The sequence below is a fragment of the Puma concolor genome, chromosome E4 (genome assembly GCF_028749965.1).
Source record: "Puma concolor isolate L17-30 chromosome E4, mPumCon1.1.hap2, whole genome shotgun sequence".
NCBI classification, from domain to species: domain Eukaryota; kingdom Metazoa; phylum Chordata; class Mammalia; order Carnivora; family Felidae; genus Puma; species Puma concolor.
The window spans coordinates 747769-772673 of record NC_141683.1 but is presented as its reverse complement, the minus strand read 5'-3'; the positions used below and the strand labels follow the sequence as shown (position 1 = coordinate 772673).

Below are 24905 nucleotides of genomic sequence, written 5' to 3'. Positions count from 1 at the left end.
GCCGCGGGGGTGGTGGGGAGGGAAGAGCAGGGACGCCCCGTGGAGCCCGGGCCCGGGCCCCCGCCCCGCCCCGCCGGGCTGCGCGCCGGCCGGCTGGGGACGCGGAGCAGCCCCGGGGAATGCGGCGGCCGCGACCCCTGGCGCCCCTCCGCGAGTGCGCCGCGCCCCTCGGCCGCCTGCCCCGCGGGCCCCCCCCATGGCGGCGCGGTGGTTCAAGGAGTTTCCGCTGAACCTGAAGACGGCGTCCGAGCGCGCCCGGCCCGGTGGCGGCGGCGGCCGACTGCGCAAGAACTCGGAGGCGGGCGGCGCCGCGCCGGCCCCCGGCAAGGGCCGCAAGAACTCGGCGGCCGAGCTGGGGAGCGGCCGGGCCGGCGGCGGCGCCCCCAGGGACAGCCGGCCGCCCCGGGACAGCCTGCAGGGCCTGATCCAGGCCGCCGCGGGCAAGGGCCGCAAGAACTCGCGGGCCGCCGAGGACGAGCCGCACCGGGGCGTGGCCAGGAGCGCGGGCTGCAGCACCTACATCAGCAGGCTCATCAAGGTGGACGCGCAGGAGAAGAACTGCGGCGGCGGCGGCGGCAGTAGCAGCCCCAGCTCCAGCGCCTCTTCCTCCGCGTCCTCTTCCCCTGCCTCCCTGGGCCCCGAACCGGACAAGGGCAAGGTCGTGAGGCAGCAAGACACGGTAAGAATGCGGCCTCCCTGGGACCACCTGTCCCTGCAGAAGCGAGACGGCGAAGGGAGCGCGGAGCACCTGCTGGGCGCGAGGCTCCTCTAGGCCGCGGGGCGGGCGAGGGGGGCTCCCCCCCGGCATCTGGGGACGGTTAAGACACCATTTAAAGTCGTTTCGGCCTTTTCTTCGTCTTGAGAAAATCTTCGTTCTCAGGAGAGGGAACTTTGCGGAAACGTGCTCTCCGTTTAATTTCGTTTGGGAGAGTAACTGAACGAGACCTTCCTGCTTTGTTGAATGTGACCCCCTTATAGATGTGCTGTGATTTTAAATCCAGGGGGATGTGCAAAGCTAGATGCGTTCAGACGTTTATGGTCTGCACCCCTCAGGTAATGGGTTTCAGAACCTGGGGAACATGCAGACCGCACGCCCCAGCCCGTCTGCTGGTTTGGAAGTTCTAGGCACAGTTCACCCAGCACCCCAAGATTGCAGCCCTTTCATTCATTCCGTGAACGTGTGATGTGCAGCCCCGCGTAGGATGAGGGGCGCAGGGCTGCAGGGGCTGCGGAGGGTAGAGTGGGACCCGGAAACGCCGGTGAGGAAATCACAGCCTGGGAGGGAAGGTGTTTCCTGCTTCTCGGACCCCCCCCCCCCCCCCCCCCCGCTCCAGGGCTTCTGGGCGCTGACCCTTGTGAGGCGCTTAACGGAGAGGAGCGGGACCCTGTGAGGAGACCCCCTCCATTCTTACAGCGATGAGTTGGGGTTTTGTTTGCTTGTTTTTTAAACCCACCCTTCTGTGTGGAAAGGAAGAGAAGAGCTCAGCCCCCAGCCCAGGCTGTCCCTTCCTGTCGTGGGAACTTGAACTTTCTCTTGCCGCCTGCCTGGCCGCAGTCAGGAGCTCGGAGCCCATGGCGTGCGTCTGCTCCGGGCACTCTGTTCATCCCTCCACTCACTCCTCCCGCAGACACTCACAGCTTGCCTCTGTGGCGCCGGGCACGGGGGTGGGGACCAGGTGGAAAGATGACCAAGGACCCAGCTGTTAGCCAGTGGTGCCCCTGACCGTTGGACTTGATGGGAAGCACCTTGCAGCCGAGGGCTGAGTCGTCTGTGTTCCTGGGAATGGGGCTCACGTGGCGGGCAGTGAGAGGACAGAGACGGGGGTGCTGTGCAGTGGTGCGAGGGCCTCACCTCTGGATGCCCCATGTTTCTCAGGCCACCTCCTCCAGGCAGGCGGCCCCCGCCCTCCTCGTCTTTCCCTGTTGGTGTCACTTTCCCTGCCGGCCCAAGCGATTCCCTGCCGCGAGTTCTGATGCGATCAGAGACTGTAGCAGGTCTGGGGCCTCCCCTTAATTGGATTCACCTTTCTTTGCCTTTTGGTTCTTATTCCTCTCTTTCTCTTCCGCTGGAGCAGGTAGTTTACACGGTCCCAGCTGTTTACTCTGGAGCCACACTGACAATAGGGCAGGGGCTGTGCTTTTTGTCCCCCCCCCCCCCCCCACTCTCCCTGCAAAACTGTTCCTCCCTGAGAAGAGCCTGTCAGGCTCCGGTCCCCAAACCTCCCGCGTGGTCCCCGAACCTCCCGCGTCGTCAGCCAGCAACTGCAGCCTAGAACCCATCACACACGCCACCTCTCCGGGCACCTTTCTGGTTTTGGAAGATTAGAGGTTTTTGTGCCAGGTACGGACCAGAACTCTGTCGCTGGGGAGACCTGTGTGCCTGTGAGTTATGGAACCTAGACCTCCCCAGTGCTGTTCAGTTCTGACTGCGTCTCAGACTTCTGAAGCCTTCTCTTCGGAGGTTCCAGATCGCTGAAGGACGAGACCCAGGCTTGGTTCCACTTGGTTCCGTCACAGCGCCTCGCCGGTGCCGGTGGACGCTCAGTGCTCACTGGGCGACTGACTGACTTTCGCCTGTGTCGCCCACCAGATTGGCATTAAGGACCAAAGTCAGAGGGAAGGTGCTAGAGCAGTCCGACAGTCACCTCTGTCTTCCACCAGCAAATGCGTCACCGCCTGGGGAGACAACAGACCTGGAGACGAGCTTGGGGTCGAGCAAGGTTTGGGTGACTTGTTGCCGGTCAGTTTTGCCACCGACAGATCACATGGCTGTCCACCTGTGACACGATCCAGCACGAGCAGATCCATTCGGAACTGGCTGGGGATCTTTTTGGCTCTGCAGATTTTCAGTAGGTTTTGATCCCATGGCCGCCTGGTGTGTGATCACCCCCGGCAGCTCTCCTCTCTGGTTCTTTTAAGGTCATCATTTTAGAAGACTACGCTGATCCTTACGATGCCACGCGGACAAAAGGTCAGAGGGACGCAGAGAGAGTGGGAGAGAATGACGGGTACATGGAGCCCTATGACGCGCAGCAGATGATAACAGGTTTGTGGCCAGAGCGCCGGGCGGGTGAGAGGCGCTAACCTGTGCTTGGGGGACAGGTGACGCGGTTCCATCGGGTCTGTTGACCAGGAAAACAGAAGTCGGAAACAAAAGCAAGCTCAAAGTATCTAGTTAACTATCTTTATGGTTTCGTATCTTTCGGCTTTAGGGTCTGCAGAGTCTTTGACGCCTTTCTAATTCTGTGCAAAGTGACACTTGTGAGTTTGCAGATGTGCTCGGGTCGTGCCCTTCAGGGTTGAGGTGGTTGACACGCATTTCTTGGCCGCTTTGACGCCCGTGAGGGGGGTCAGGGATCTCTCCCGGGGACTGAAACACACCTCAAGGATTTCACGTGGTTAGAAAGCACGGACGTGACACAGTCCCCTGTGTCACAGCAGAAGGTTGATCTCTCGACAAGCTCTACAGCGTGGGAGCAAAAAATTAACCACCAGTCACTGTTGTGAGCCAGGCCGTGTGGCTCAGACCTCCCGAGACCACAGTCTGCCGTTCCCGTGACGTCGCGGGCAGAGCTAACGTGTGAGCTAAGCAGTCCCTGTCGTCTCCAGCACCCAACTTTGCCCTTTTATTCACGGTTGTCTCAATTTCCTGTAAGTGCTACTCAAAAATAATATGAGCTGGTTGTTTAGATTTATTTGTGAAACTTAGAGTAAAATAACTTATTCACTGTTTTCCCCTAAATGCTCTTTAATCCGTAAGAAAAAATGTGTTTCTAAGGGCTGACCCCAGGCACCCTTGTTTGGGCGCTTCGTGCCTGGGGAGGGCCGCGTGGGCCGCACGCAGAGCCTGTGGCTCCCGTTTTGGGACAGATTGGGAAGCCGGCAGCCCAGGCGCGGAGCCACGGCCCGGAGGGGGGAGCACAGGGAAGCCGGCACCCTGGACGGGTCAAGACAGGCTTCAGGATGAAAATGAGCTACGGCAGGAAGGGGGGGCCGCGTCCTGTTTGCCTGCTTACAGAGATAAGGCTGCGCTTTGGGGAGGGTGTACCCCGGCCGGGCTGCGACCCCGAAGGTCGCTGGACTGTGACCTCTAATGAAATCTGTGAATGAAAGGAAGTGAAAATGAACTTAGTCAGAATTTTAAAAGATATCAGAGGCTTGAAAGGAATAGAGGAAAAGATTTACATAAAATTGGGGGACAAGATTTTTTTCTTAAGGCTTAATTTTGATTTCTTTCTTTTGTCTTTGTGGTTTTTATCCGTTTCTTTCTCTTTAACCAGAATAGTAGTTTATCTGTACTGTGCCCGGTCGGTATTTGTGGAGCCACACTAATGGTAGGAGAGTGCCATGGTCCCCACAGGACTGTGCTCAGAGACCCCAGCCCTTTCCTTTTACGGAATCAGAGATTCTGACTTGGTAAGAGACAGAGCAGAAATTAGCGCCTAGATCTCCTCCGGGTCGGGTGGTCAGCTTCCCCCACCACGTGGCCTCGGGACACGTTTGAGATGACGTAGGAAAAGCACTTTAAATTCTACACATAATTGGGGCGCCTGGGCGGCTCAGTCGGTTAAGCGTCTGACTTCAGCTCGGGTCATGATCTCCCAGTTCGTGGGTTCGAGCCCCGCGTCGGGCTCTGCTGACAGCTCGGAACCTGGAGCCCGCTTCAGATTCTGTGTCTCCCTCTCTCTCTGCCCCTCCCGTGCTTGTTCTCTGTGTCTCTCTCCTTCAAAGATAAATAAACATTAATTGTTTTTTAAATCTTACTCATAAGTGAGGCGCCTTTCCGCTCAGGCTCATAAAGAAGGTTGTATGGAAAAATCCGAATTGTCCAACATGAAATAAATGTGATAATAATAGCTAACATTTAATATTCAAGTATTTGTTAAGTGCCAGGCCCTGTTCTACAGTTTATGTGAGTACATTTATTTAGGAGTACAAGGTTAATATATCCAATTGGAGAATAAATTCAAATTTACTAAACATTTGAATTACTAACTGTTCGATATTAATAGCTTATTTTGTCTTAAGGGAATCCGTGAATTTTAAATTTTTTTTTTTTTCAACGTTTATTTATTTTTGGGACAGAGAGAGACAGAGCATGAACGGGGGAGGGGCAGAGAGAGAGGGAGACACAGAATCGGAAACAGGCTCCAGGCTCCGAGCCATCAGCCCAGAGCCTGACGCGGGGCTCGAACTCACGGACCGCGAGATCGTGACCTGGCTGAAGTCGGACGCTCAACCGACTGCGCCACCCAGGCGCCCCTTGATACATGTTTTAAATGAGGTTTTAAAATTCACGGATTCTTGGGGCGCCTGGGTGGCGCAGTCGGTTGAGCGTCCGACTTCAGCCAGGTCACGATCTCGCGGTCCGTGAGTTCGAGCCCCGCGTCAGGCTCTGGGCTGATGGCTCGGAGCCTGGAGCCTGTTTCCGATTCTGTGTCTCCCTCTCTCTCTGCCCCTCCCCCGTTCATGCTCTGTCTCTCTCTGTCCCAAAAATAAATAAACGTTGAAAAAAAAAAAAAAAAAAAGAAAACGTATCAAAACACCTTCTCAGGGGCGCCTGGGTGGCGCAGTCGGTTGAGCGGCCGACTTCGGCTCAGGTCGCGATCTCGCGGTCCGTGAGTTCGAGCCCCGCGTTGGGCGCTGTGCTGACAGCTCAGAGCCTGGAGCCTGTTTCAGATTCTGTGTCTCCCTCTCTCTCTCTGACCCTCCCCCGTTCATGCTCTGTCTCTCTCTGTCTCAAAAATAAATAAACGTTAAAAAAAAAATTAAAAAAAAAAAAAAAACAAAAACAAAAAAAAAAACACCTTCTCAGTCAGTGCAGAGAATACACCTCTGATTCTACCCGTGGGCTCCACAGCTGGACAGAATAACAGGAAGTGAGTTTATCGGAAGCTGGAAATAAAAGATTTGCTGCTGGTTTTGGTTTTTTTTTTTTTTTTAAACCTTCTGCCTTTTTGTTCAGTTTGGTCCTTATGTGCTTGGTTGTCCTGTGCGATCTCAGAAACGGCTCCTCTTTCTTGAAAAACGTTAGAGAATTTTCTTTAGTTTCACATTTTCAGGAGATGGTGAGGACACCAGCCCCTGTCCTTGCTGTCCTGTGAGATGGCGGGACCGCGCCCGGCGTTAACGCCCTCTGAGATGTCAGCACCTCCAGCAAGTGCTTCTCAGGCAAGTACTCGAGCCTGGCCCCGTGCTGGGCTCCGGGCTTACCAGAAACAAGACCACATGACCCATGTCCTTATGGACTGACCTCGCCTCCCAAGAGGCAGGCAGACCCGACACCAGCAGACAAGAAAACGTGTCATTGAACGTAAGTGAAGTTTATAAATAAATCCTCCCTTAGACGTACCCAAGGATTGTTCAAAAAAATTAGATTACGAACGGTGGTATCGGTGTCAGTCTCTCCGTTGTGCGGCTAAGGTGACAGCAACATTTTAGCTACATAATTGGCAGAAATATTCTAGCTGATTTAGCACGATGCGTTCAAGTGAAACCTTTAGCCCGGGAAGGGTGTTCATCCCCGAGACCGCCCGCGTTCCGTGTGGGAACTGCTTCCGGTGGTGGTGCTCTGGTGCCTGGCCCACCAGTTACCCGGCCAACCCCGCAGCCCGTGCAGTGGTGTTGGAAGTCTGGCCGGCAGTGAGGACACGAGAGTTTGGAACCATTCAGCAACGTGTCTGCGTGGCTCGGCGGGAGAGTGGAGGCACCAGGCTGTTCGCCTGCACTGGTCAATACCTGTCTGCCTGTCTAAGTTCTGTGCTCGCTGTGGGGCTTGAACTCACGACCCCAAGATCAAGAGTCACTCACTCCACCAACTGAGCCAGCCAGGTGCCCCTGAAATAGTCAAATCTGAAGGAGAGCCTCATTGTTGGGGTGTCCATTAACCCTCTATGGAGGGGTGCCTGGGTGGCTCGGTCAGTTGAGTGTCCGACTTCGGCTCAGGTCACGATCTGGTTTGTGAGTTTGAGCCCCGCGTCAGGCTCTATGCAACAGCTCGGAGCCTGGAGCCTGCTTCAGATTCTGTGTCTCCCTCTCTCTCTGCCCCTCCTCTGCTCGTGCTCTCTCTCTCTTTCTCTTTTTCTCTCAAACATGAGTAAACATTTTTAAAAATCCATTCTGGAAAAAAACAAAAATAGAAGACTTTGATTTATCTAATTTGCCTATACTTTACTTGTGAAACCTAAAGTTCAGGGTTCCTCAATTTTATGTGCTTTTGTTCAGGTATTTAGACTTATTTGATAGGGAAATATTCAAATCATTTTATCTTTTTAAGTTTTTTAACTTAAGTTTTTAAGTTTTTTATTTCCATGTTCATTATTTTTTTTTTGCATTTTTATTTTTACTTAGTTTTTTGTTTTTTTTTTAAGAGACAGAGCATGAGCGGGGGAGGGGCAAGGAGAGAGGGAGACACAGAATCCGAAGCAGGCTCCAGGCTCTGAGCTGTCAGCACAGAGCTTGACGTGGGGCTCGAACTCCCAGACCGCGAGATCATGACCTGAGCCGAAGTCGGACATTTAACTGACTGAGCCCCCAGGCACCCCTAAAATATTCAAATCATTTTAAATCAAAAGCTTGAGCACTAATAAAACCTGTGCCTAAAAAACATCTTTGAGGGGAAAACAGTTTGTAAGCATATTTGAAAGCATTGGGAGACGGGTTGGGGGACAGGTGCGTTACAGAAATGTTATGAACATTCTGCGTGAAATCTTTGGGGCACAGAGTGAGCATGCAGTGCCCGGGTCCACTGAGGCCACGCGGCCTCGTCTACGTCCCTGCGAGAAGGGGCTGACCTGTGTGTCGCCACTCACCGGGCCTCACGGACGTGCTGCTGTAACGCGCCTAGTGCGCGCACGTCCAGTAAATTCGGCCGTTATTTAGACACTCTGGAGAGAGAGTTGCGTCTTCACAGGGAGCTCTGGACCCGCGTAGCGGACCGTTCACCGCCAGTTGCACTGCACTTAGTGAGGGGGAGTCCTGGTCCTGAGCCGTTGAGCCAGGGCGGGCAGCCTGGAGGGTGGGGTGTATCTGCAGGCCCCGAGGTCTGTTGTCCGAGGTAAAGGCCTCTATCAGCGGGGCCGGGGCGTAGCTTCCTCTCGCCGTTTCCTCCTTCTCAGGCCCGTTTCCTCCCTGAGCCAGCCCTGCACGTCAGGGCTGTTCTCCAGCGGGAAGGTCGGCCCGCTGGGTGATTGTTTCTGTTTCTGTGGCGCCTCGGGCTGGGGGCAGCAGGTGCCGGAACGGAGTGCAGGGCGACTCCCTCGCAGGGCCACCGCTCAGGCCCTCGGTTCCCCTAATTAAATGGTGCTTCTCGGATCTCCCCGCCCCCCGGGCCACCCGGGAAGGAGCGCTTCCCAGGGACTCCCGTGTGCCCCGGCCTCACTCGAGACCCTAATCATTGACATCGTTTCAGCACAGGCACTGAGATTTCCTTGTGGGCAGGGCTGAGCTGAGGCGAGGACCTGGGGCAGGGTCACCGTCTAAACTGACGGTAAGCCTGGGGTTTGGTCAGAAACTTACAGTTTCTAGGTTCATGCTTTGAATTCCGTCCTGCCTTCTCTTTCCTTCTTCTTAGCTCTATAGAAACATTGTTTTAAAAAAATTCCAGCCCGATCTTCACTGAACCAGGAACGGAGTGGGGATGTTGTTCCCCATAATTTCATCCAGAGTAGTGAAAACGAGGCGCAGTATTGAAGGTCGAGAGGCTTGGATGGAGACGCACCTGTGCCAGCGCCCGTCCCGGCCCCGGAGCCGGAGCCTGCTCGCTCGGACACGGAGGGCTTGGCTCCAGGAGAACCCCGGGACGGGGACAGGCAGGAGGCGGTCAGATGAGGGGCACAGGGACCGGAGGCGGGCCCGTGCTCCTCAGGCTCAGCCTCCCCTGAGAACCCCCACACCCCAGACCCATTACGCCCGGACCCCCACACGCGGGGCTGGAGCCGGCTGTGGCCGGGCCCTGGGAACCGACACTGTGGTTCTGAACTTAGCGTCCTGACCGTCACTCGCCCTTCAAAGTTTCATTTGTTGCTCTCGCTGTGATACGAGTCTCTCCGTCAGTGACTCTTCTCCGAGTGTCACCGTGCCCGCGTTAGTTGTGGTCGTCCGACCCTCCCGCTTACCTGGCCCTTCCCCAGGCACGCCGGGGGGGGGGGGGGGGGGGGGGAGACACCGCCCCCACCCACCCTGAGCTGGGAGCCCCGGCTCTGCCTTTGACCCTGTCCTTGTCTCTGGGGTTCCCACGGCACTAACAGCCTTCGTGTGTGTGAGCGTGCACCTGTGACTCGGAAGGGAGGTGGGCAGGAGAGAGGAGGGGACTCTGGGAAAGGTTTCCCCACGTGAGGGGTCGTGGCCGAGTAGCTGGCCTTTTGTACGCAGACCGTTGAGAGCCCCGAGCGGGTTCAGGCGGACTGAGGTGCGCGCACTCGGAAAGGCTCCTGGTGGCGTCCCGGCGGGCGTTCGGAGCAGCCACAACATGGTGTGTCCACGTCACCGGCTCGGGCTGCCCAGACGCCGCCTGCCGAGGCCTCTGGACCTCGAGCCGGTCGGTCCCAGACACTCCTGGCTCCTTCCCACGTGGCTCGTAGCTTCTGCTTGGTTTTTGCCTCCTTAGCTTCCAGTGGAACGTGAACGTAATTGTTATTACCTGCTAAGAAAACGTAAGCTGAATCGCATCCAGAACGACCTGAACTGTGTATCCTTGCCTTTAAATTTTTCTTTTTTTCAACATTTATTTATTTTTGGGACAGAGAGAGACAGAGCATGAACAGGGGAGGGGCAGAGAGAGAGGGAGACACAGAACTGGAAACAGGCTCCAGGCTCTGAGCCATCAGCCCAGAGCCCGACGCGGGGCTCGAACTCACGGACCGCGAGATCGTGACCTGGCTGAAGTCGGACGCTTAACCGACTGCGCCACCCAGGCGCCCCTATCCTTGCCTTTAAAACTCGTGTGTCTGGGGCGCCTCGGGGGCTCAGTTGGTTAAGTCTCCAACTTTGGCTCGGGTCCTGATCTCACGGTTTGTGCGTTCCAGCCCTCACGTCGGGCTCTGTGCTGACAGCTCAAAGCCTGGAGCCTGTTTCGGATTCTGTGTGTCTCTCTCTGTCCCTCCCCGCAGCGCACGTGCGCTCTCTCTCAAAAGTAAATAAAACTTGTGTGTTTGGAGCCCAGCGTGCCCACTGTCCAGCCCCCCACCGTCTCCCCTCTCCTGCCTCTGTCCTTTGAACTTCCCTGTCAATTCCGCGCTATGGGAACAGGCCCTCTGCGGTCGCCACCTCCCTGTCTCCCCTCAGGCAGCTTCCTCCCTTGGGCGTGACCTCCTCTGTCAGGGTGAACCCATCTTCCACGGGGAGTGTGTCCACGTGCAGTGGCTGAGAGCACGGCTTCCAGAACCCAGCTTCCTGCTCGTGTGTCCAGCGCGTCCCGGCTTTGCCACGTGCTGCTGAGGACAATTGCCTTGAGCTTTGTGGCTAGCTTTCCCTTCTGTAACATTAGGAAACCACAGTACCCGTCTCACAGGGCTGTTGTGAAAGCCACAGGGTGCACCGTCCGTGACGTTAGCGGTCGTTTTTACTTATTAGCCCGCCACATACTGTTTGCGAACGTGTCTAGCTTCCTCAGTGTTTTGAAACCCCCTGGAAGTCAGGAACTCTGTCCTGTGCACGTAACTGTCTTCCCTCAGTGCGTGTGGCCCAGTGCAGAATGTAATGGCCCGTCGACTTTTATTAAAATACTGTGGTCTCAGCCCTCCACGAAGGTGGACCCTGGGCTGTGGGGCAGGTCTCCTGTGGCCATTTCTCCTTCCACAGGCTGCACGTGGCCCCGAGATGCCTGGCCTCAGGTGATGTCTGGTTGTCGGGCCGGATGGCGCGCCCGCCCAGGTGCCCGGAGAGGAGCCGTAGGTCCTTGCGCGGACAGGCGGCCCCTTCGCATCTGGGCCGGGAGGCGGTGTGGCCGTTCTCTGCCGCCTTCCCCGGACAGCAGGAGGCGGGAGCGCGTTGGTTACTGGCTTCCGTGGCACCCCGCCGTCGAGGTCTTACGTACGGGTGTTTTCCAGAAATCCGACGCCGAGGTTCCAAGGATCCCTTGGTGAAGGCTCTTCAGCTGCTGGACGGTCCCTGCGAGGCGGGCGACACTGGCACGAAATCGGAGACGTCAGCCAAGAGACGGAGCTCCAAGGACCTCCTGGGGAAGCCCCCCCAGCTGTACGACACGCCTTACGAGCCCACGGACGGCGGCCCCAGGACAGAGGAGCGGAGGACACGACTGCCCGCGGGGGACGAGAGGCCAGTGGCCGAGTACGAGCAGCCCTGGGAGTGGAAGAAGGAGCAGATCGCCAGGGCCCTGTCAGGTGAGGGCTGCCCCCAGGCGCCGGGAACATCTCATGCGGCTGGAAGGCCACGCGAGGCTGAGCCCCGGAGGCCCGAGACTCTGGGCGCCGAGTGCGTTCAGTGGCTTGAAACGCCCGCGTGGCCACCGCTCTGTCCCCACACGTCTCAAGCCGTCAGGTCGGGAGCGGCTTCTACCGGCTCCTGCTCGGGGCCGCCCCTCACGCCTGGTGAAAGTCCCACTGAGGAAACGGCAGCCCTGGGTCCGGTGCGTTGCAGGGGCCCCTCCTTGAGGCGCGAGTGTGCAGAATAGCTTAGGAGACGCGGGCGATCGGGCTCGGTGTGAAAGGTGGTCTCCCTCTGTTTGGCCGACAGCCTCTTTTTCCTCGGATTGGGAAAAGTCGGGTGTCTTTTTCCCTCCACCCGCGAAGCCAGGCTGGTGGTGCCGGTGTGGTCCACACGCAGGCTCAGTGGAGTTCGGTTTCCGTCCTGTTTTCCGCCGACCCCGTGGCCACCTGCCGTGCTGCGTGTCGCTCGTTCGTGTGTCTGCTCCGTGCGGCCTCGGTGGCGTAGCGTCCAAGGCGCCGTTCGTAGTTTCTGTTTCCAGGTTGATCTGTGTATTATTTCATAGTAAAAGCGGCTTATTTGGTTTCCTAGAGTGATACGCTCTTATCTTTTATTCTAAATTTACTGAAAGTTTTTAGAAGTACACGCTAGGCGCACTCTGGAGGCCCCCAGGACGCACCCCACCCTGGGTGGTCGGCACGCGTCAGCCCTGGCGCAGGGGGCTTCCTTCCCGAGGCGAGGCTGCCGCTTTGGCATCCGCCCCGGCCACCCCTGTGGCCTCCGTGTTAAACGAGCCTTCTTTCCAGTTCAGTTTGAAGGCTCTGAGCGACCTTCCGTCAAGGAGGACGCGGTGAGGCCGCACCCCCGTCAGAAGAGCTGGACCCCCAAGGTCTTGAAGCCGGCCGCCTCCGAGCACGGCGAGGGCGAGAAGGTGGACCCGGCCCTGCCGCTGGGGAAGCAGCCGTGAGTCTCTTCGGCACTCGGGGACGAAGGGTGGCCGGAGCTTTTGCGGGCGGGGGCACTTTGCACGATGAGTTTTGCTCGTGAATACTTGGTGGGTGGGGCTTAACGAACACCTGTTTTCGAAGCCTGTTGCATTTGTGCAGAGCGGAAAGGGTGCTGCATCCCGGAGCCGGATTTCAAATTTCGTTCACCCGTGTGGACTGAAAACTCTTCAGTGACACCAGCCCCGTTAGCTCCCTCTCATGCCTGATCTGTTTTGTGATCCACGTTTACCCAAACCTGTGTCTCGTCTCTTCTGAGCGCGAAGCAGAATCTAGTTCAGGCTATGTAGCTCCCACCAGAAGCGCATTACGAATGATATGTTTTGGGGGCGCCTGGGGGGGCTCAGTGGGTTCCGCGTCCGGCTTCGGCTCAGGTCATGACCTCACGGTCCGTGAGTTCGAGCCCCGCGTCGGGCTCTGTGCCGACAGCTCGGAGCGCGGAGCCTGCTTTGGATTCTGTGTCTCCCTCTCTCTCTGCCCCTCTCCCGCCCGCCCTCCGTGTCTCTCTCTCTCTCTCTGTCTCTCTCTCAAAAGTAAATAAAAACAGTAAAAGAAAATTTTAAATGATACTATTTTATGGAGCGAGGCCCTGTCTGGATTCGTTCTCTGATGTTGGTGCCCCCTTTACAGTTGGTACCATGGCGCCATCACCCGTGCGGAGGCCGAGAGCCGGCTGCAGCCCTGCAGGGAAGCTGCCTACCTGGTCCGCAGCAGCGAGTCCGGGAGCAGCAGGTACACCATCGCACTGAAGTGAGTACCGAGGCCGCGAGCGCTCTGCTCGGGAGGCGGGCGGTGCGCCCCGCGGCCCTGTCCCGTCGCGGGCAGGTGGCTTCTTCAAAGAGGTACAATTTGAAGGCGGTGCGCAGGGGTGCGCCGGCTCGGACGACGGGGTGTGAGGGCTGGGGCTGGAACGCGGGGCTGGGATGGGGTAGATGCGCCAGCATCTCCGGGGACGGCGAGCGCCTCTGCTCTCACCCGTCGGTCGGTGTCCGCCTCGCCCTACCGGATCCCACGAGGCCCCCCCCCCGTGGGTCCAGCAGAGAGAAAATCCCCGACAAGAAGAGGAATTTCCAGTGGGACGGTTCAGTTGTTTTATTTCCTGGTGTTGGAGACTTCAGTACATCAGGTCCCTTGATGTCAAAATGCCAACTCCAATTGCACACCAGCTTCTCGTGGGGAAGAGGGAGACGCTGGCCGGCTGTCCCCCCCACCCCCACCCCACCCCCCCCACCGCCACTGTAACCGAGCGCTCGCTCTGGCCCAGCGGAGCTCCTGTCATGGAAATTCTCGCGGCTGCGGGCCCAGTGCTAGAGGATCATTGTCAGAGTCCCTAACAGCATTTCCTTCCTGAGGAAGCGGAGCCCCTGAAACAATCAGGCTGGAGGGAGAGAGGCTGGGCTGGTTGGGCGACGCGGCCCGGAGCGGGCCGGCCGGCAGACACACAATGGCAGGAACGGCGCCACCGCGTTCCTGACGCGGGGCTCGTGCGCACATCTCGGCCTGGGTGCCGGCTGTCGTCCTATTCAACCAGGGACAGTCTTCCCAGTTTGGGGGGTGGGAGGGAAGGAAGGAGGAAACTGGGTTTTTCTTCTTCTTCTTTTCCTTAACCTATTCTGCGGGGAAGAAAGGAGGAAAGGACCTCACGTCCTGGCCCCGTGACGAGGAGGGGGCTTAACGGGGATTTAAACTTTGCCTTAGCGGTCTCCTGCTTGGGCTTAAGCACTAGCCTGGCAATTTGGGGACTGGGCTTTTTCCCCCCCCTTTTGTCTTTTTGGTCCAGTCCCTGATGACCTGTGTGTTACAGACAAACAGTCCAAGTCTGACCCACCTTTGGCCGAGGCCTCGAAGCCTCCCAGAGCCCCTGGAGAGCGGGATACGTTTCTGTTCGCGTTTGTAACGGTTCCCGGCACGAGTGAGAACGCGTCTGCCTGTGACCCTGGCCGGGATTGTTGTCCGTGGGGGACGACCCCCAGCTCGCTCGGTCCCATCTCCTCCTCGATTCTGTCTCGTTTCAGGACTAGCCAAGGGTGTGTCCACATCATAGTGGCCCAGACCAAAGACAGCAAGTACACGCTGGACCAGACGAGCGCGGTCTTTGGCAGCATCCCCGAAGTGGTGCACCACTACTCGAGCGAGAAGTTGCCTTTCAAGGGGGCGGAACACATGACCTTGCTGCACCCCGTGCACAGCAAGCTGCACTAAGGTCCGGCCAGCAAAGCGCCGGCCAGGCCCCTCCTCCCGCGACGTCGGCGCCCAACCAGCATCCGGGGGGGCGAGGCGGGGACTGCACCCCGGGACTTGGTGCGAAGTGAGTCTCCGTCTAGAAGGCATCCTAAATCCATTCCGTGACACTCGATCGCTGACCTGTTGCTTTTCCACAATGAGAAATCATGATTTACCGGCTGCCTCCGCTCTCTGGGGTAGGTGTTCTGTTTTGGGGAGGGGAGACTCTCAGGAAAGGTGAGTCAGGAGTCCAGGAATATTGTTTTTCAAAAACGTGCTAGTTGTCACGTGGAGGACCTGGTCTCTAAACAAACCAACAAAAACGCAATTGGCATTAATACGAGGCAATAAAAATGGCCACGTGGGCCCAGGGAGCGCAGGTTACGGACCCCTTTTCGGGAAAACGGACGAAGAGTGGAAGACGAGTGAACAGCAGGTGATTTGGAGAAAGCTGTGGAGTCCGTGAAGATTCACAACTCTGACAAGATTACTTTGTTGCTCAGCCTTCTAAGAAAGTTGTGTTTTCTCCATCTCTGGGGACTTTTTTATCATTATTCATAGAAGCATAAACAGGCAGGAAGATGCCCCTGACTTAAGAATCAGCAGTGTAAATTAAGCCTTGGCATCGTTTTAATTCTGAATTCTAGAACGAAATATACAACAAATCTGAAAATTTGAAAAACTCAGCAGCCTCGAGCTGGATGATTTTTGCTGGATGATTTTGCAGAACCCTAGTACCTTCGTTCCATCCTCGGGCATTTCGGTTGTTGGGGCTGGTTTTTAATATTTGCTCCCTACTTTGATTTGCTTTGTGTTTGGGAGTAAATGCTAAGTATATGCATATGTGTACCTCTCTCCGTCCGTCCCTAGGACGTGACTGCCCGTGCTCCCCTCCGAAACGTGCAGTGTCTCCTGGGCTATGCAGAGCAGGCCAGCTCCCGGCATAAAAATATTTCTAAAGAGACCAAGGTTTCCCTATGAAGATATTAAATTAATATTCCTAGTCTGCTTACCTTCATGGTTTATTGGGAACTTACATTGACCGTTGACTTACTGTGAAAAAATTATGTAAAAAACCACGAGAATGGCTTCCTGTGAGGAGACCCCGGGGACGGCCAGCGGTTAGAGCCGAGCAGACGCTTCTGTGTTCCGGGTCTGCCGCGTGGACCTCAGAACTGGCCCGCATACACGTGCACCGTCCTCCATGAAAAGCTCATTTTTGTGGCTCCTTTTAAATACACGGAAGAAGTTGATTCGGTTAATTTTTAGGAAAGCATATCTTTCTGGTTAGTAATCATTCTGTCACGATTTAGAGGTTAGTAAATCCTTGCTTTTTTATTCAGTTAAGGTTGTCGCCAACGGGTTGTGTGATCTTGGATTTAAAAACTTGAGAGGAACCTTTTCTTACCGAATCTCAGTGATTTTATTAATAAGAGTCTCCTGTGTTTTAAATACTGACAGAATGTTTTCAGTGTGTATTCACTCTGTGTGACATCTTTGGCACAAGATTTTGTTTGTTACTTTTAGCATCTACAGTTCCAATTCCAAATCAACAAATATTTATTATCTTCCATATACAAATCACTTATTAAACTTATTTTTAGTTCAACATTCTAAAAGTGAAACCTTATTTTCTACTTAAACTTATTCTACAGAATACAGCGGTTATCCTGATTGTAATAAATGCTAAAAGCTTTGTACAGTTTTTCCTTGTGCATTAAATGGTTTCTGTCGCCCCCGCCCCCCAACTGAGGAGTGTGCAGCGAAATGACATTTCGACAGCAAACCTGATGCGTTACGTGTTCATGAAGCTTCGATCACACGCTCAGTATTGTGCTTTCTCTGCAGTTGTGACTCGTGACCTCCTTCGTGCGCCTGGAGGTAGACACGTGGGCTTGTAAATGGTCCAGCTCCCTCAAACCAGACGGGAGGTTGTAACAGGAAGGGACGGAGTAAGTCAGGAGGGGGCTCGCCTGCTGTGCTCTTCCCCGGGCGGAGGAAAGCCAGGGGCTTTCCGGCTTCAGGGCCCAGCAGGTGTCGCTAGCGGCTTCCTGGGGTTGGGGGCGCGGCTCCTGGGCCCGCTGATCCGAAACCCTGTGACGCGTTTCCACTCTGGGCCCTGAGTGCTTGGGTTTTTTGTCATCTTGTCTTGATGCAAGTACTTGCCCATAGTCTTCATCCTTGTGCGTTACCCCGGTCTCCCAGGGTATTTTCCGATTCCTCCTAAAGAGGATCATGTCCTCTAGCAAATTTGTGCTCCCTGGCCTTGAATATGGCATCCTCGGGCTTCGTCCGTCTGTGACCCCTCTCCATCACCGGCCCGTTTAAAAAATGAATTTAGTAACTTCATTTCCGGCCTATAGGACATTCCTTTTTACTTTGCTACCACAGCTGTTTCTATCAGGATGGATTTCAACCAGTGGAGTTGCAGGATTTCAATAAGTAGGGGTAGAATAACGGAGCGTTACCATGTGTCCAAAAAGGAGAGTATTGATGTGCCGCCTCTGTCGGGGAGAGAAGTGTCCTTTTAAGTTTTCCAAAGTACTTTCTTCTTAAGTGTTTAAAAAAAGAGCCTTTATTCTTTGCTGACTCGTCCGTCATTTATTGGCCTCTGCCAGAGGCTGGGGCCGCGAGTAGAAGTTGGAACGGGTGGGGAAATAGTTCTGATCGTTGCAGGGATTATTTGACCGTAATATTACTCGTTAACGGTCATTGTTAGTAAATCACACTTGATTCCGAAGAACTGAGCATCTGAGATAGTCTTCAGTTGCTTTTTGAACAAGGGCAGCCTTTCTGTTCTATTAAAATGCCCTTTTACAGTCGGAGGTCCGTGCCTCCTGTTTCCTTCCGTTTAGGGGAGAAGGCAGACTCCCTTGTCCGCCACGTGCACCAGTTCGCGACACGTCTTTGGCGCCTGTCTCACAGACTTCTCTCCGTCATTAGTTGTCCGCCCGCCGTTTTCCGTAAGCAGCCCTGTTCTCTGGCTTCTGTGCCGGCCACCCGATGACCGTGCGTCCAGGTGGCGCGTGCCCGCCGCCTAGCGGAGGGAGAGCGAACTGCAGGCGGCCCGATGGCGCGCCTCGCTTGCCATCTGGAAACGTGGCCTTTCCTGCCGCCTCGGTGGTTTGCGGACTGTGACTGGATCACGTCGTCTAGAACCTGAGCCGTGTTTTCATGAAGCTGCAGGCGGGCATCTCATTGGTCGAGTCCTTGACCGTCCGCCTACCTTGTTGGCGGGCTTTACCGTTTTCCCACAACTAACACATACGTTTAGCTTTTGAAAATGCTGTTAGGACGTGTGTGACCCCAGCACACACGTGTGGCACTTGAGTCATTTATGCCCGAGACATTGTATAAAATTCCAGCCCTCCTGAAGGTTTTACTCTCAGATGCCGCTTCAAATAAACACCGTTCCAAGAAAACTAGTGTTTTTGCTCTCGGGTTAGTTTTGAGAATCCCGCCCTTTGTAAGCACCTCCTGCGGCGAGGGCAGCAGCCCGGGGCGCCTTCCACCTGCCCTCATTGCTGACCTGTGGCAGGGAACCGCTGGACCCACCGGCAGACCCGATCCTACTTGTTTCTCCCGGGGCACCTGTCTGGCTTCTTCCCGAGCCAGACGTAGTGTCGTGAGTCCCCCCCCCCCCCCCCCCCCGTTTCCTCGGCATCTTGTGCGTGGACAGCTGTGGCCTGTGTCCTCACCTCTTACTCGGCTGTAATCGTACAGGTGCCCCTGTCCCACCCATGGGAGGTGATGCTTCAGTCTGTGGTGAAGCTTGAAACGTATAATTTTTTAAACTTGTACCAGGTGATCCTGATACCCAGCCGTGGCCGAGCACCCCCAGTGGAAGGTGCTGTTTAGGACAAGTGCGCAAATACATCCACTGAGGTTCTAGAAGAAGGCTGTCGTGTTGAGTCCTTCAGGATCAAATGTTTTTTTTTTAAGTTTACCTATTTTGAGAGAGAGCACGAGCAGGGGAGGGAGGGAGAGAGAGAGAATCCCAAGACTCAGCACTGTCAGCACAGAGCCCGACGCGGGGCTCGAACTCCCGAACCGTGAGATCGTGACCTGAGCCAAAGTCGGACGCTTAACCTACTGGGCCACCCAGGCGCCCTTCAGGATCCAATTTTTAATTCCCGTCGAACGTTCACATAATTGGCCTGGCGGTACAAGTGCCTATTGTGTCTTTCCATCTGTGTGTAACGAAAGGAAGGGCACGTTGAAAATGAGGTCCCCACCCCCCAGCAGTCAGAGTAACGTTTTTCAGGATCCAGGTTGAACACGCGTGTGAGAGCCCAGGCTGTGGCTGTTGAGTGTCAGGCTCCGACCCTGTGGACCGTCAAGGTGAGGACCGGGTGTTCTGCTGAAGTGCTTCCTTGCTACCTTCCCGCTCTGGAGTCCCGCGCAGCTCGCCGAGCCAGGCCGGGGCCCGTCTCCAGATCCGCACACTCGGAAGAATCTGGCAGCTCATCCCGGGCGAGTCACGGCGGAGGGCGCCGACCACAGCCTGCTCCTCACGGCCTGCGCCCTCCCCTCCCGCAGAGAGAGCAGGCCAGGCCGCAGAATCCCCCACCTCTGAAGGACACACACTAGCGGGGTGACGGGTGTGAGCTAGCCGCGTGGTTTTGGTTAACAAGTGAAGCATCAAGTTCAGAGCGACACCAGGCCAACAGCCAAGACGTGGAAGCAACTCACGAGCCCACGGACTGATGAGCGGGCAAAACCAGGTGTGCTCACGACAGAACGGGACGGTAGTCGGCCTTAAAAGGAAGGAAACGCGGGCGTGTGCTTCGGTGCGGGTGGGCCCGGAGGGTGCGTGCGGAGTGACGAGCCAGGCACAAGGGGACGCGTATGGCAGGACCGCACATATAGGACCCCCAGGTTCGCAGAAACGGTGAGGGGGATGGCGGGCGCCAGGCTGGGCACGGCGGGCAGTGGGGGGCTCTTTAAAGGCACGGGGGACGGGCTCTGCGAGACGAAATGCTCCGGAGGCCGTTAACGCCGCGGTGCGAAGATACGTACCGCCTCCACCGAACTGCACGCACAGAAACGGTCCGGTGAAAATTTTATTATGTCTTTCACCGGGGGATGAAACCCAAAACGGTGCCGGTCTGTTCGACGTCCGGAGACCAGTGGGTTCTCTCCCCGTGTGCGAGCCTCGTGGGCTCAGGCCGGGAAAGCGGGGATCGGGTGTGAGGTATGGTCTCCGCCACCAGACCGGTCAAACCCGTGCTGGGTCTGCCAGGTTGGCTCTGAGGGCCTATCCTTTCCCCGGCTCGGGAGAGGCTCTCCTCAAAGGAGAGATGGTCTGAGGCCATGATAGTCAACGTACCCTTAGGCATTGAGGGGATTCGGGCCGCAGAGTGCAGGTTATCACCTCCAGACCCACACGGGGCCCCGGAATTCCGGCCCCCACGCTGTGAATCGTGATGGGATGAGTCACCAGGCCGTCTTGGTTCAGACTTACAGCGCTTCCCACGTGATGTTTTTTTAATGATTCAGATTGCCTTCTGATTTGCGTCCATAAACGGGATTCCTGAGTTGGATTCATGAGCGAAACATACGTCACTTGTGCCTATAAAAGCTAATCAGTTTAGGGGCATCTGGGTGGCTGTCGGTTGAGCGTCCGACTTCGGCTCGGGTCATGATCTCACGGTTCGTGAGTTCGAGCCCCGCGTCAGGCTCTGTGCTGACAGCTCAGAGCCTGTTTTGGATTCTGTGTCTCCCTCTCTGCCCCTTCCCTGCTCATTCTGTGTCTCTGTCTCAAAAATAAACATTAAAAAAAAAAAGCTAATCAGTTTATCAGGGTATCAACCAGCACGTTGACCAGCGTGCATCATGGTCTCGGTGAATGACAAGACAGACACGTCGGTACTCGTTTTGGGCTGTTTTCAGTGGCATGTTTGCAAGTGAAACATCGCCCCTCAGATCCTTGCAGTTTTTAGAACGGAGAATGTCGGGGCTTTGGAAGGACTCTCACAAGGAGCCGCCCCCACCAGCCTCAGCGCGGGCCGCCTCGTCGCCACCTTTGTTTAACCCACGGCCGCACCTCCTCACGCTCCGTGAACATTCTTCGTACGCAGCGTGGCTCCGCTCTTCCGCACCAGGGGGATTATAACTGCTAAATGAAAAGCTTTCTTCCATTGTGAAAAAACATGCATGCTCAGGAAAAAAAACCCAGTGCGTCAAAGAAAACAGGAGCATCCGTCGTCTTCATGACTTCCCAGGCTCTGGAAAGTCACAGAACTGCTCAGCTAGTGCGTGTACCGGGCAGCCTTGGCAAGCCTCTCCCTGCGAGGCCACGGTCTGCCTGTCCGCCTGCACCTCACACCGGACTGGCCACCCGCTCCTAGAGATGGCATCTGCTCAGAACTGTGGTGGGCACCCAGCGCCCTCCCGTGTCCCCGCGGCCGCGTCCTCCCGTGTCCCCGCGGCCGCCCCCTCCCGTGTCCCCGCGGCTGCGTCCTCCCGTGTCCCCGCAGCCGCGTCCTCCCGTGTCCCCGCGGCCGCGTCCTCCCGTGTCCCCGCGGCCGCATCCTCCCGTGTCCCCGTGGCCGCCCCCTCCCGGGCCGCCCCTCCCGTGTCCCCACGGCCGCGTCCTCCCGTGTCCCCGCGGCCGCGTCCTCCCGTGTCCCCGCGGCCGCCCCCTCCCGTGTCCCCGCGGCCGCCCCCTCCCGTGTCCCCGCGGCCGCGTCCTCCCGTGTCCCCGCGGCCGCGTCCTCCCGTGTCCCCGCGGCCTCCCCCTGTGTCCCCGTGGCCAGTGCCCTAACGCGAGGACACAGCACTGGTCAGGCAGACCGGGTTGGCGGCCTCGTTCAGCCTCTTAACTAGCCCAGAGTCTTGAGCCACTGCCTTCACCCCTGCCACCTCGTCTGTAAGCTGGCGAGAACGCTCACCTTGCCGCACCATGAGGCCGAGAGAGACTATCCCGTTTGTGCAGCATGTGCTGGACGGTCCACAAATGCCAGCCGCCATTATTAGCGAATTGTAATAGGTCCTTTCTACCAAAAAGGGGCCGTGAACTTCCCGGCGGCCAGTGTGGCCGGTGCCGTCCCTCTCTGCTGTCCACAGATTGTTTCCAGTTAATACTATACGCTGCTACAGAAGCCCGCTCCGGCCTCGTGGCCTCCGGCACAGAGACCCTCACTTCTGGCTGCACAGAGGGGGACCTGGGGGCTCCCACTCAGGCCCGGGGACTCGGCTATCGTGAGTCAGCGGTCTGGGACTGGGGCGGGAGCTCCTCAGACCCTCGGACCTGTCCCCGGAAACGGGCTGAAGGACGCCACGTCCCGAAATTTGAAGCCCCCACAGCACCCGCCTCCTCCTAGAAATGGCCACATTTCAGTCACCCTGGGGCTCGCGACCACCTTCCTCAGAACCACCTGGGGACCGACTTACCTTTCTGCGCCCACATCAGACCCACCCACGGAGTCCCTACTGTGCACCTGTGCGGGTCTGGGCCCGGGCGGGCCAACACGGGGGGCCGTCTGTCCCTCAGCCTCTCCCTTGCTCTTGCTGGGCACACACCCCAGGAAGTCACACAACACCGAATGTTGCAAAGTCCCTGTTGCGCAGAACAGAAACCCAAAGCCCAAAATAGGGTACGAGTGTCCTCCTGACCAATCCATTCTTCAACAGGCATCACGAAAGGTTAAAATGCAGCTTCCGTGACTCGGTGAGCGATCCGTGAGCCCTGAGCGGCCGTGTTAAGCAATCTGAAATTGCCTTAGAGCACCCTTAGCCGAGGATTTCATGCGTCTATGGTATGAACCTTTCACGATTTTACTGAAAAAACTCTATTCGTGTGGACTGTCGCCTAAAACTTCTTACGAAACAGGACGTGGGTGAGGTGGTGTTTTGTTTTCTAAGTGACACATTTGCGGAAGGCAAGGGCTCCCGCAACGAAAACGCGGACCGGTCCGCATTTGGAGGACGGTACGGGGCTCACGGTCCCTGACTGTCACTGCTTGTGCACCCGCCCCACCGCCAGCCCGCCTGCCACCACCCCGCGCTGCCGGGCCACATCTGAAAGCTCGGGGCCTTAGGGCGCCCGCGGGCTCCGTCGGTGGGGTGCTCGGACTCGATCTCGGGGTCGTGAGTTCCAGCCCCACGTGGGGTGTAGAGATCGCTTTAAAGAAAAAACTTTTTGAATTAAAAAAAAGGAAGAAAGCTCGGGGCCTTTGAAGAGCACACAGGCCGGCGGCTTCCCACCTGTGGCCGGTTCTGCTCACGGACCCCGAGAAAGGCCGGGCGTCCTTGCGCCTCACGAGCAGGGAAGGGCTTCCTAAGCGGCTCCTCCGACAGCTGCGTGTCTTTGGCCTTCTCTCCGAGACTCGCCCACCGCTCGCCCGGGTCTCGCAGAAAAGAGCACTGTGACCGACAGCGACACCTGGAGAAGAGCAGGGCACCTCCTCCCCCCTCCCGCCCCCTGCGGACATCTGCTTCCTGTGGCGCCTTCTGCCGGACCGGGACCAAGGGACCAAGCTCGAAGGAGACAGTGGCGCCCTGGAGGCGGTGGGCCGGGCAGGCGCGGCCGTGGCCTCCGTGGCTTCCCTCCGGGCGCCCCGCGGGGCCTCGGCTCGCAGCCTGAGCCACCCAGTCTCTGGGCCCCCAGCCTGGCGCCGCTGACACAGAGCTGCGGGATGGCTCTCGTCCGTCGGGGAGGCGCGGGCGGGCTGCGGCCCGGGTTTTCCTGCCAAAGACCCTTTGCGAGAGGGGACGGTTCCAGGCTGCCGCTCAGGAGGCCGCGGCAGCTCTGTGATCCCGCTGACGCCCCCTGTTCAGTAAACAGCCCCCCGATGAGCCGCGGCCCATCCCCTTCCTTCCCCGCTGGGACGGTAAACGTGGCACCGGCACCCACACCCTTCCGGAAGCCCCGGGATTCGTTTGGGGAAACATTTGTACAATTAAAGTCTTTCGAGAAATTGCTATTGTTTCTTGGACTTATCTGATTCTTTCTAGAGGCGACTTGGTCCTGCACGGGGCGAGCGGGGGCGAGGGCTCCACTCGCTTTTAAGCCCTTGTCCCCTTTCATCAGGCAAGTCCTTCCTCTAAGCAGCCCGGTGCCCGAGGCATAACTGCATCTCAAGCATATTTGTAGAAATTATTTATTTCAGACACGTACAGTTTTCACTTTAAACACAAAATAGCTGATAAAAAGAAAAAAATATTGAAAACCATCATACTGACCCTTTGCCCCACATACAGACATCAGCGTTTGGTGTTTGCTTTCAGGCAATTAGGTAACAAATAAACACAAAAATTAAAACTATTATTTCTCTCAAAAAAAACCAACCACATTGTAAAGTTGAGGTATTGTGTTTAACAGACACGTGACGCCATCCAGGCGTGGTTTCTGCACGCACAGCCTTGCTACATGCTGTTCCTTTCTAAAGCGGGGACGTTCGCAGACTGGCAGTATTTCCTGATAATCATTAAGGTTGTCATAGAAACTCTGAGGCCCTCTGAGGCCCTGCGGGGGACACTCAGAGGCTTCTGGCGCAGAGCCTGAACCCGCTGGCCCACCTTCCAGCAACAGCCCCGTTGCAGCTGGGGAAGCCAGGAAGGGCCACCCGGTGCCCGTGTCTCCAGATTGAGACAGCAACTCTCCCTGACGCCGGCTGCCAGCCTCGTGCCCAACTGGGTCAGGCTTCAGGGCCTGTGACGAGGCGATACAGCTCAGCTGGGCAAGACATTCTTGAACATTCTGCAGGAAACCCACCTGGCATGAGCACTGCCAGCCTGCTCTGTTCACCACCAGGCGGGCTCCAGCAGCCGACGGCACGCGTGATGATGGTGACCCATCCCGGGGCGGGGGGCGGGGATTCTGTGAGCCCGGAGCCTGGCAAACGGAAGGGCAAGGCCCCATCTGAGCAAGGAGCTCTCGGAGTTCCCAAAGGCTCTGCAGATACATTCAATGCTACCCCGGACATCTCCAGCGGATTTTCATTAATGCTACAGGAATTACTGACCACGTTAACTGACCTGGAACCAGGGCATTTTCAACTTTTCCCACCCGGCAGGATGGGCCGTCATTTCACATGTGACCGCTGCGGCGGCCGGTGTCAGGTGGGTAACATCGCCGTGGAGGCGTCACGGGCCCGGGAGGCGGCCGTCGATTGGCACACAGAGAGAGAGCTTGGCAGCGGCCCCTGTGCCCGCCAAGCAGCCTACAACCCAGAGGAAAACGCTCTTCCTTCATTTGCGCTAGCTTATAAAGAAAGAAAGGGAGAAAACCCTCTTCAATACACACACACAAAAGGCAGTTTCGTTACAATAATAACGAAAGCGGTAACA

At 56.8% G+C, this 24905-nt stretch overlaps 1 protein-coding gene across 1 annotated transcript; it reads left to right on the top strand.

Moving 5' to 3' along the window:
• Positions 1–54: 54 nt before the first annotated feature.
• Positions 55–16317, top strand: SHE (Src homology 2 domain containing E). The gene is made up of 6 exons (XM_086694072.1): positions 55–679; positions 2920–3046; positions 11049–11342; positions 12192–12348; positions 13020–13139; positions 14405–16317. The coding sequence occupies exons 1-6, from the start codon at positions 197–199 to the stop codon at positions 14589–14591; spliced, it is 1368 nt and encodes a 455-aa protein (XP_086550198.1). The 5' UTR covers positions 55–196; the 3' UTR covers positions 14592–16317.
• The last annotated feature ends 8588 nt before the right edge of the window (positions 16318–24905 follow it).